At 40.7% G+C, this 12,395-nt stretch overlaps 1 protein-coding gene across 1 annotated transcript; it reads right to left on the bottom strand.

The window, feature by feature from the left end:
* Positions 1-2,706: 2,706 nt before the first annotated feature.
* On the bottom strand, positions 2,707-12,173 carry LOC110503771 (A disintegrin and metalloproteinase with thrombospondin motifs 8). Its single transcript, XM_021582286.3, has 9 exons — positions 10,266-12,173; positions 9,433-9,672; positions 8,469-8,601; positions 7,942-8,109; positions 6,524-6,816; positions 5,825-6,008; positions 5,489-5,661; positions 5,183-5,358; positions 2,707-4,991 (listed from the first exon to the last, which is right to left on the bottom strand). Exons 1-9 carry the CDS (start codon positions 11,019-11,021, stop codon positions 4,259-4,261), a joined length of 2,856 nt encoding a protein of 951 aa, XP_021437961.1. The 5' UTR covers positions 11,022-12,173; the 3' UTR covers positions 2,707-4,258.
* Between the last annotated feature and the right edge of the window lie 222 nt (positions 12,174-12,395).

Below are 12,395 nucleotides of genomic sequence, written 5' to 3'. Positions count from 1 at the left end.
CAACAAAATAGGAAAAATGCCATGGGGGTGAATACTTTCGCAAGCCACTGTACAATACATTCACAATCCCCTACTTCACCACCACCACATATCTACAGTACAAAATCCATGTATACGTGCGTATATTGCGTATGTTATCGTGTGTTATCGTTTGTGTTGCTTCACAGTCCCCGCTGTTCCATAAGGTGTTTTTTTAATCTGTTTTTAAATCTGATTTTATTGCTTGCATGAGTTACTTGATGTGGAATAGAGTTCCATGTAGTCATGGCTCTATGTAGTACTGTGCGCCTTCCATTGTCTGTTATGGACTTGGGGACTGTGAAGAGGCCTCTTGTGGCATGTCTTGTGGGTGTCCGAGCTGTGCGCCAGTAGTGCAAACAGACAGCTCGGGGTATTCAACATGTCTCAACACCTCTCATAAATACAAGCAGTGTGGAAGTCAATCTCTCCTCCACTTTGAGCCAGGAGAGATTGACATGCATATTATTAATATTAGCTCTCTGTGTACATCTAGGGGCCAGCCATGCTGCCCTGTTCTGAACCAATTGCAATTTTCCTAAGTCCTTTTTTGTGCCACCTGACCACACGACTGAACCGTAGTCCAGGTACGAGAAAACTAGGGCTTGTAGGTCCTGCATTGTTGACAGTGCTGTCAAGAAGATAGAGCATTGCCTTATCATGGACATACTTCTCCCCATCTTAGCTACTATTGTATCAATATGTTTTGACCATGACAGTTTACAATCCAGGGTTACTCCAAGCAGTTTAGTCATCTCAATTTGCTCAATTTCCACATGATTTATTACAAGATCTAGTTGAGGTTTAAGGTTTAGTGAATGATTTGTCCCCAATTGTATTGTCCCATTTGTATACAAGCACATACTTATTAGCTAGCATGACGAAAACAAAGGCTACGTAGCTACATTTCAATGGGGCTAAAAAACAGCTAGGCTAATACTTTTACATTTACATTTCTATTAAAACGGATAACGGCTAAGACCGTTTTGGCCAACAATCTTTTTGATGTAGCAAAAAGTGATATAAACAGCTAAATAACAGCATAAAAAGTGTTCATAAAACATAAAGGATAGTTAAACATACAGCACAAAGGCTATGAAAGACTGCATGATGAAGGATGGAAGATGATTACATACGGGATTGTCAAATGCTATCGAGGTAACAACAACCAACTACTTCTGGTTTTGTCTTCTTCTGTGGTCTTGAGCACAGAAATCCACGAACTGCAAAACTTTCAAATTAAATAAAAATACAATTATACCTGCACACTGAATCCCTGGTGAAGTGAAAATAATAAAAAAAATAATTGAATAATGAAGTAAGCTTTATGCAACATATTCTTGAGTGAAAACCCAATACACCTCTTTGTTTGGGTAATTTTTCTCTGCCACACACATTTTAATTTGCCTCTCTCCGCCCGTGTTGCCGCCAGAGTTTAAGATTTTTCATAAACTGTAGGGGGCTTCGCCAGGTTTTGCAGCTCCCTGCGTGTAAGGCCCTTAACACATAGTCCAACTTGGACTTGAACACGGATCTCTGTCAGTCTAACACCTTAACCGTAACACCAAGAGGTCCAAACCAGTTGACAAGGTTGCTTTGTAGTCTACTAGGCCACTAGTAACACTAGTTTTCTTAGCCTATCATATTATGTAGCCAACCCACTGGGCACAAACGTCAATTCAACGTCTATTTCACATTGGTTCAACGTAATTTCATTGAAATGACTTGGAAACAACATTGATTCAACCAGTGTGCCCAGCAGGAAGCCTACTGGCATCGAGTTGAATTGCCCAAAGAATGCATGAGCAGAATCCATGAGCTGTGCCCCAAAAGATTTTGTTTGGAAATGACAATGGAAAAAAATATGAATTTGATTTCTCATGTATCCAAAGAAATTAGCTATAATTTCTGCAGGCACAGCTGCAGGTTCATCTCTGAATATTTTATTGTTGTACTGTAGTCAAGAGTCTGCACACACAGTTCTGGACCATTCTATTGGATGATCCTGGAGATAGCCTCTGAATTATTTTGTTTGGATGAAGATCATGCTGTCAAAAAGCTCCTTTCATATAGGCTACGGTACCTCTGAAAGCTAGCTGATCAACTATTTGCATGTAATACAATAAGCCCATAAATGCTAGCCAGAAGAACACAAATTATGGACAGAGGATCATTTAAAACACACTTTCATTGTCTGTAAAATATATCACTAGCCACTTTAAACAATGCTACTTAATATGTTTACATACCCTACATTATTCATCTCATATGTCTACGTATATACTGTACTCGATACCATCTACTGCATCTTGCCTATGCCGTTCTGTACCATCACTCATTCACATATCTTTATGTACATATTCTTTATCCCTTTACACTTGTGTGTATAAGGTAGTAGTTTTGGAATTGTTAGTTAGATTACTCGTTGGTTATTACTGCATTGTCGGAACTAGAAGCACAAGCATTTCGCTACACTCGCATTAACATCTGCTAACCATGTGTATGTGACAAATAACATTTGATTTGATGTGTATGTCCATCTAATAGGAAGATTGAACAATGTGCGTAGTGTGCACATATTTGTATTTTTATTCTCTGTGTTTAAACCAGAAGACTGCAGTGGAAGGAGAAGCAGACCCGTGGTAGGTCAAACTTTCCAAAACGGGTAACAAAAGAGACAACTCAATGTTTACTGCATATAGTAAAATGTGATGTATTTGACCATTTTATTGTAGACATATACAATAAATTGTAGAGAAATCTCAAAGATATTGTAGACATAAATCTCAAAGACAGCAGCATTTGAAAATGTTATAATTTCAGGTCCAAGGTAAAAACGTTAAAATAAATAGCTTTAAAAGGAAGCTACAATAATAATAATATAGTATTATGGTCCTTCACTGAAGGTATATCATATTTTGCCTTTTTTGTTTTATGACATACAAACTGGAATGAGAAATCAAACATATACAGACATCTGACAAACAATAGAGCATTCTTCCCATTATGAATAATATATATTTTTAAATCAACTATGAAATTATTACAAACAAAGGACTTGTTCTTTATGCAAATTATTTTCGATGCACCATAATATACCATTTCACACGTGTTTATATTGAATTTGGTTGTACTTACAATTCCTTTAAAAACACTACATAAAAAGTACAGAACAGAGAAAATAAATCCCCGTTACACTGATTTGCCTCAGATCAGATTCCTGACCATGGTCTGCTAAACTAAATTTTACACAAAGAGTGTGTACACTCATTTTAGGAACACTAAAATGTCTGTTTCATTCTTACTGCTAATTAATGCTGGTTGCTTTTTTGTTACAAAGTATATTATTTGATTTAATGTCTGTCAATGTCTAATCTCAAAAACCCTAAACTAAAATGTTGCTTAATTGCATCAGATTGTTTCGTTGTCTGCCCACTAGAGATTAGTCAATGGCAGACCTAATCACCTGTACTATTTGAATGATTATGGGTGAACTTACATTTTCATCTTTAATCATATCAGTTCCACAAATCATTAATCAACAATAAGATAGCAGATAGATTCTTTGACACATTTTTTTACAGGCAGTTAACACAACACAAAAAATAATTATTTTTCCCAAGGAAATTAAACAAAAGAGCAAACCACAAGCAAGGTATCCACAAGCAAGGTATCCACAAGCAAGGTATCCACAAGCAAGGTATTTTACAAAGTTTTTCATCTTGTCCACCTAATCAAATGTTTTACACAAACCCTTTTTACTCAAAAATAATACACACTGTAAGTCATTGTCTTGCAATGATAATGTCACATGTTATGGTAGGAATAGTATGCCTTCAAACTAACTTTATTAGCCCTGTTCATTTATTGGCTCTGAGTCTCTGACTGTATAGTTCTGGGTTATATGCTGGAAAATTGAGGTATATTTAACAGCAATGGTGTTTGTCAGTAGGTTTTATGCAAAGTAATTGCTTTTAGGAGAGAATAATATTTTGCACACAGTACCTTTGTCTATTTTAACAAAACAACACATGTACATCCTGAGGTAGCTAGATCTCTATTGGTTCAAACTTCTCTAGTGGTTGTCCTATTGTCCTATGTCCTATGACTTGTCTGGGTTAGTTAGTGCACTCTTAATTTCCAAACTAGGGTTTCCCTGCTTTTCTCTAAAGCACGGTCGGGTCGGTTAAGAATCCACTACACTACCCCTCCCAAAGTTCTCTGTCTTCATGTCTCCTCGCTAGCACTCTTGGTAAACACACTCTACCGACACTGGCGCAGGTTGCTTGTTAGCGTCACACTTCTCCGACTCGACAGTCTTGCCGGTGTAGTCTATACAGACAACACTGCGTCGGCGTTCCCCCTGGCCACAAGTTCGTGAACAGGATGACCAAGGCCCCATTTGCCAGATGGGGCATGGCAGATCAGCACAGGGTCTGATATCTGTGGGTTTCAGGTCCTTATCGCAGGTATTGGAATGGAATCCAGCGTTGTCTCTGCATTCAACGTTCCTTCGGGACCACCCAGAGCTGCAACTCTTGGAGCACTCTGACCATTTGCCCAAATGCCACTGGGGCACACCGAAAGCCTGGATCACATGCAACGAAGCCTTTTTCTCTTTGGATTTAGTGAAAGACACATCTTTGGGGATAAAGAATGTGTATTTGACCTTGGGTGGAAATGCCTCCCCAGCAGTGGCCAGCAACTGGATGGTGATGGCCTCCCTCAGTTGTCTGAAGCTCTGGATTCTCTCCAAGGTGGTGGACGAGCCACTGTACTTCAGCACAGCCCCGAGAACAGGGATATCCTGCTCCACCGTGGACACAGAGAAGTTACCATTCAGTATGTAGCCACCGCTCTCTCGCTTGACCGCCAGGTAGTTTCCATCGTGTGTGATGTTCCTATGGCTACGCTGTTTAATGTCAATATTGGTAGCCCCGACAGGAATGGTCACAATGTCGCTGTATCCATAACTGAAAGAAAGAAGCTAAATGTCTCATTACAGCTGTAATCACATCCGCAGCACAAAAGACAATCAACCAATAATGCTTTCTAAATATGACTGTTATTTATTCTGGCTCATTATAAGACAATAATGGCTAAGACATTAGGGTCATAAATGATTGTTACCATCATTGCAATTGGAATATTTAGGTGTACTCACGTGGCTTTGTTGTATGAGCCAGTGATCTTCCTGCAACTGAGGCCATCCCCACCACACAAGCCACACTTGTCAAGCCTCTTGTTTGAGCCGATCTCTTGGTCACAGCCCGCCTTGACACATTGGCCTTGTACACAGAGAGACGTAGTGTCAGGACCACATGTCGTGCCGTCGATAACCTATGGACCACAAATGCAAACTTAAGGTCTCAATTTACTTAACACTGTGATTCACCAAACAGTGAAGGCAAGCTGTAAAATATTTATTTACAATGGCCAACATTTTACAGATGATTTTTAGTGAACGTACCTTTGCTTCAAAGACTTTGAATTCACTGCTGCCTTTGGCCCGGCAGAAGAGTTTACACCTGTCCCGGGGCGACACACCAGCGTACTTTGGAATCCATTGCTTCATGTTCCCAAGAATGTCCAGATAGTTGAAGCTGTTGTACTTCTCACACTGCTCCTCTCTAAAACTCTTCCCTAAGGTTGGAGAAATGACAAAGGGGAAAAAATTATCCATAAAACTAATATCAAAGCAGAGACATTTATTGAAAAATCTAGGTTAAAAACACCACTATAGCTCACCACTATATAAATTAAAGGAAATTATGTAGTGCAAGTGCCTAGACAAAATATGGCTCACCATTTTCCTCACACGTCTGGGGGTTGCAGGACTGGTACTGGACTCTCTGGCCCTCGCAGTACTTGCCGCCGTTCTGGGGCACGGGATCTGTGCACTCCCTGTAGGAGAACTCCACACCCCCTCCACATGTCCTGGAGCACTGTTGCCATGGTCCCCAAGCACCCCAGCCGCCATCCACAACCACCTGTGGTAAAGCCAAAACGAAACAGAGTGAGTACTGAGTGCCATGATAACATCAGCCGTCCAACTCAACCACAGTCTAGGCTGAGGCGTCTCTTGGCATGCCATGACTTGGGTAAATCTGTCCGTCAGTGTGGCACGCTTCTGCTGTCTCCCACATTCCTGTTCTATGTGTCACCACTTGTAGAACCCGTGGCGCACTTGGCAAGACTAAAGTGTGTGTGTCTGTGTGTGTGTGTGTGTTTTCACAAGCTTTTACTAGTGGGTGAGCAAAAAGTATATTAACTGCCAGCATGTCAATTTATAAATCGAGTTTATTGGCACATGCTACAGAGCTTGTACTCTCAGAAGTACGGTCTTCCTTACAAAGCAGGAAGGAAATTCTCTGTCACAGAGAAATTAATCCACATATAGTAACTAACAAGGCATTCTGAGACAGAGTTTTTGTCAAAATGCAATACCAGAAGACCAAATATAGATTTTTTTTTCTCCCCTTTTCTGAGAAAAACTAGGGCTTACCTTTGGCTGCATGACCTCGTGGGCTGCCATGCATGCACCGTGCAGACAGCTCATGTTGGTGGCGCACGTGGTGCCATCTGCCCAGTGAAGGCTGCCGTTTCTGGTGGTGCAGTGGGGCTTGCCCTCCTCCCGGCACCACAGCTGGCTGCAGACATCACTGTCAGAGGTGTTGGGGCAGTGCACAAACTCCTCCCCAAACATCTGCTGACACTGGCGGTCGAGGCTGTATGTGGTGCCTGGGAGTTCACTGGGTAACGGTAAGATGCTCTCCGGTGGATCCAAGAGGCAGTCGCCTGTGATTGAACACACGAGAGGTCTGTTTTTTTTTTGTTTTTTTTTAATCAACTGGTTGTATAATGTGGAGACTTGACAGTGACAGAAGCTGACTTTGTTGGAGTCTTCACACAATCACATTTTGGACAGTTGGTGAAGCTTCTCAGACCCATGATCTCTTATTTGGATTGATATTCAATGAGCTTTAGTGTGATGTTGTTCTTGACCCGGTGATCAGACCACTTTCTTAGCCACATACACTCTCTCTGGAATCACTGACTAACTGATAAAGAACATATTATCTGCTCACACCAGCTGTTACTTTTGGCTTGTGAGAACCGAAACCTTCTCTGTATGTATGACTCAGAGGAACGGAAGGTCTTGATTAAATGTTACAAAATAATATGAATCTCTTCAAATAACAAACAGTACCATTCACGCCCAATTTCAGATATAAGTAGTAACCACAAACAATTTGTCAGCCAATCTCTAAATTCCTTAGGATGTCTCCAATTTATCTCCATTTTGAGATTTATTAGTGCATATTTTAGTGACTCTTTTGCATATAAGCAAACCTGCGGTGAGAAACTACAGGTGGAGTTAACATTGTGAACACGTGTGAAGCCTGCAGGTATAACGCTTTGTAACTTGTTATAAGCATTATGAGCCTTTGGAATGGCTTACAATAAGTAACTTCTACTGGAAGTATTCATTGTCGTTGTCAGAGGCCATCATTTCCTTAAGCGGGTAGATATTATCAAAGAAAATACAGAAGTGAAAACTGGGCCCTCATAACAGAGTGGTTTGAACTAGAAGGCTCTAGTAAAAACAGACCTAGAAGGCTTTTGTAAAAATGGATCTACCAGCAACTGCTGAGTTTTAAAAACAATGTATGTGATTTCATTCAGGTCCAGTCTACTGACCTCAACACACAGTGTTCATATGTTGTGATATACATGCAGTAGAATTTAAAATTTAAATTAAAAAAAAGTATAATAGTTGTAAAAAAATGACTGTAATATCAAATCATTTAAAAGCTTTTAACAAAAATAAACACTTTAACACTTTCCTCATAGAAAGTGCTACCAAATATGTTTCCTTTGCCTACATCAGAGTTGTCAGTGTTGTTTATCAGCATGACATACCGTGTCCGTTGTCAAAGAACTCTGTGATGTAGAGAGCGCTGCAAGGGGACCAGGGGAAAGTCTTGTTGAGGTGAATGAACAGAGGGGCCATCATGTGATGGCCGCCCAGATTCCCAAACATCCTCTCGCAATTCTTGGAGTCGTCGTGTGGCATACTCAGCACGTGGCCTAAAGCAGAACAATACCATTCAAATTAAATTAATACTATTTAAGGTATGCTATGGAAGTAAAGTTGCTAATAGTTTACATCTACTTTAGGTTTGGGGGTCGACTGTATGGTTCATATCAAGTTCGTATCTCATTAAACCACACAATTATTAGTTGTAGGCTAACCCACTTTTGCATAAGCTTTCGGCTCATGGGTGTGCCCCTTTCTGTACAAATGAAGTTATTTGTGGACAATATTTCTGTACATTTAGCAGACCCTTTTCGACAAGAGGCTAAATGTATGTAGACCTATAGTAGCTTTATATATGGTCAATATAGAAGTTTGAGAAAGTTCAAATTGTTTAATGCACAAGTCATACCAAGTTCATGGGCAGCAGTGAAAGCTGCTTGAAGTCCATTGTCCTCAATGACAGAGCAACTCCTTTTTGGATCGCACGCAGTTCCCACATCAGCAACCCCAAGGGTGTCACAACTCTGATGTCCACAAATATCCTGGAAGACAGACAACAGCGGTTTCAAACAGTGAATCTTTAGACAGCATTTCTTTTTGTCCCTGGTTGTTTGTTTTTTTTCTCTTTTCACTTGAGAGCTAATGCCAAAAAAACGTGTTTGTCAATGTTTCCATCATAAAATGAAGCAAATAAATATTCCTGGCAGACAGAAGCAGATCTATGATGTGGGGAAATTAATGGTGTGGTATTAGATATATATTTCAACGACATGCCTCAACATTTTCCCTTCACATGTCAGGCTCACTCTCTGCGACTGAGAAATGTTTCCTGGGGCCTATGATCCCAAACCACAAGACATAACCATACATGATTCAAAGGACATCTGGACTCAGAGTGACATGCTGAATTCAACTCAGCACGTGTACACCTTGTTTTGCAGAAGCATAGCTCATTGGAGACCGCATGTGCAAACTACTTCCAATTTAAGTCTCAAGTTTTGGGGTTTCTCTTGTGGCGAGGCATGTGGCACACATTCTTCGGCAGGTCAAATTCAGGGCAGCAACATTACACCCATACTCTGGCCATTTTAAGGGATGTCATCATCACTCAAGGCTGATTTGTGGCAATTCTAAAAAATACCTCATAGGAGACCATTCAGCCCTATACTGTATGTTTAGAAAGCTCATCCAATCTGATTCAGCCAATTGTATTTCCTTAGAGGATACATAATCAAATATATCACTGTTTGCTTACAGTATTTCATTAACTCTCCAAACCATATGGTAACATCATTATGGAATAAGGGGTTAGGGAGATCCTGTGACATTGATGTAATGTGTGACAGTATACATGTGGGGCAGGCAGTGCTCACCTCTCGGGTGAAAAGTAGAGCAGTGTCGTAGTGCTCAGGATGCCTCTGGCTGGCCGGGTTGAACTGTTGTTGCCAGGCACAGAAATTGCGCAGAGCGACTCCCCCGTTATTGGAGAGTGACGGTCCAACCTCCTCGTCTTCCACCACCACCATCTTCACCACCACCATGTGGACAGAGTTCTTGATACTGGGATGTTTGTAAAGCTGGGCAGCCATTGAGACCAAGGTCAGGATATAGTGCTGGAGCAAGGGAGGACAACCGGCATTAGGGAGGCTTACAAGGCAACACTGGTGGTGATGATTTAGGCTAAAACTGGAGGGGAAAAACTAAGTGAGTGAAATAACGAAGTAAACACACATGTTTTTCCCCCGTTAAAAAAAAAGAGGAAGTATCTTTAAAAATGTCTAATGTTCATGCTCTTTATCACTTGCATGACCCCAACATTGTTTAATGGTGATGATTTAGAAGCTACGTCATAATGAATGCGGAACGAAATTACTGCCAAAGCATCATTATCATGCCTGACCTTATCAGAGGTTTCCCAGTCCCATCATTACTCTCTACGCACTCTTCCTTTTATAATGATCTCATTACTTCAACTTAGTTACCGCCATGCATATCAGCAAGTGTGGCGAGCCTAGTCCTGCATGACAGAGCAGATCAGAAACATTGTTTCTGCACCCAAAACATAGGCTATAATTATTTTCAATTGAAACAGAAACTATTTTTTTCATAAAATATTTTGGCTGTGTGTGTTTTCGCATTGGGGGTTGGATTAAATGCAATAAATTAAATTAGTCAACATAGGCTATATTAATCGAATATATCCTACCTTTATCTCATCTCCATAGAAATGTGTCATGGACGAGTCTGCAACCACCAGCGTCTCAATAAATCGTGGTGCTGAAACAAAGCGTTTCCCTCGTAATTGTCTCTCAGGATATTGTTCATCGTGAATAAAACTGTTCATGTCAGCTTTTACACGACTCTCCTCACTCAGTTGATCAAATACAGTTTGAGTGTCATGTGGTGCTTCGGTGGGTGTCGTCCTTTTGATAAAATGTAACTGTTCAGTCGACCTCTCCCTTCTCCCTGAGCCGAGCACTTTGGGCTCAATTAAATACTCATCCCCGTCTGTAACAAACGATCCAAGGATGCCATAACAGAGACTGACCGCAACAACAGAATCTTGGTTGGAGTCCACAGTCCCCGAGTAAAAACAGCTTCTCAAATGTCTTTCCATCTCTTCAGTCTTGTTTATCAAGTTGTGAAAGTCCGTTTCAGTCTCAGAAGTGTGTCTGCCATGGACACCTGAGGCGCTGCGTAAAGTGTGGAGATCGTTTGCTTTGATGCGTTGAATTGTCAGTGTAGTAGATAAGAAACTGTTATCCGGACTTAAATTCAAAGTGAAATCTCGGCCAAAGGCACTGAGTCTAAATCTCGGCTGTTCTTCACTTCGTTTCCAAAAACGACCACTGCTTCTTCCATTTAACCTGACAGGTACAATTTCCTCGGAATCAAACAATTTAGAAAGTGATTTGTCGATTACGCACAGGACTAGTAAAACGAAACACCTATTCGAACACATATTCTGCAATGGAAATTGCACAAAAAAAATGTTAAAACAAAAACAACTTTTCAACCAAAATTCCGGACCAAGCCCATACGCAGCTGTACTCGTCAATAGATAATGTCGGTAGAAAATCTCGAGTCACTAAACTATTTTTAGTCTTAGGGACCTCACAACTAAAATATTTTTTTCATCAGTATAATGTGACAAAAACCCACTGCTGTATAGTCAGTCTGTGTCGAGAATGTTTGATATTTTTAGTTTAATTGTGTGATCTTCATGCTATTATAGCGGAGCTAAAATACTGTTCTACCACTCGGCAGCACCACTGAATACTAGGAGTAGCGGAGGTATTTATACTTTCTTGTATACCACTCGTTGCCTCAAATTCTCCTCCCACTCGTACCTCATGAGAAACTCTTGGATAAATCGGATCCAATGGGAAGTAAGCGACACTCCCCCCTTCTGAAATAGCTGCAGTTTGACAACCCTGCAACTAACATGAACTCGGCATAGGCCTACAGCACAGGACGCTGCAACATGGATACCTATATTATAATTGAAGGGCTCGGTCAGTTATTTTAAACTTTGAGTGACTGCCAGTGCAGTGGCCCCCAAGCGACTCCCATAAGTAGGCTATAGCATACCCACCACGGCCATGTTCCTCATCAGTCGAATAAATCAATGATAAAGAGATGTCATGGAATACATTAGAGAATTGTGTTAAAGAGATAAGACTCTTATCTTGCGCGTCACTGGTCATTCCCGCGCGTAAAGGGAATCTCATTATTTTGTAATCCAATACTACCACCTTGTGGTTGAAAAGCTTCAATAGAACCTTATCTAAACTTTTTTTGTTTTACCTTCATTAAACTAGGCAAGTCAGTTAAGAACAAATTATTATTTTCAATGACGGCCTAGGAACAGTGGGGTAATTGCCTTGTTCAGTGGAAGAACGACATATTTTTACCTTGTCAGCTCGGGGTTCCGCTCTTGCAACTTTTGCTTTACTAGTCCAACGCTCTAACCACTATGCTACCCTTACCTAAACTAACCTACTTTTTATAAAGCGCTAGCACGTGTCCCTTTTGCCCTTCGTCATAAGAGAGCAAACAATGTCATAAAATGTAACCAATGAATGCTGATATTACTTGGGGCTCTTATTAGCTTCGAAGTGACATTGGCAAAAGGACACGTTAGCGCTATATAAAAAGTAGGTTATTTTAGGTAAGGTCCTGAGTAAACATTTCAACCACAAGGTGGTAGTATTGGACCATAAAAAAAATTAGATGCCCTTTACGCGCGGGAATGACCAGAGATGCGCACTCTACTGCAGGCGCAACAGGTGTCGTTCTTTTTTAAACTATAGCCTAGAGCAGGTTAGACATTGTT

The sequence above is a fragment of the Oncorhynchus mykiss genome, chromosome 24 (assembly GCF_057628025.1).
Source record: "Oncorhynchus mykiss isolate SJ-2025 chromosome 24, ASM5762802v1, whole genome shotgun sequence".
Lineage (NCBI taxonomy): Eukaryota > Metazoa > Chordata > Actinopteri > Salmoniformes > Salmonidae > Oncorhynchus > Oncorhynchus mykiss.
This window is presented reverse-complemented; position numbering and strand designations above follow the sequence as displayed.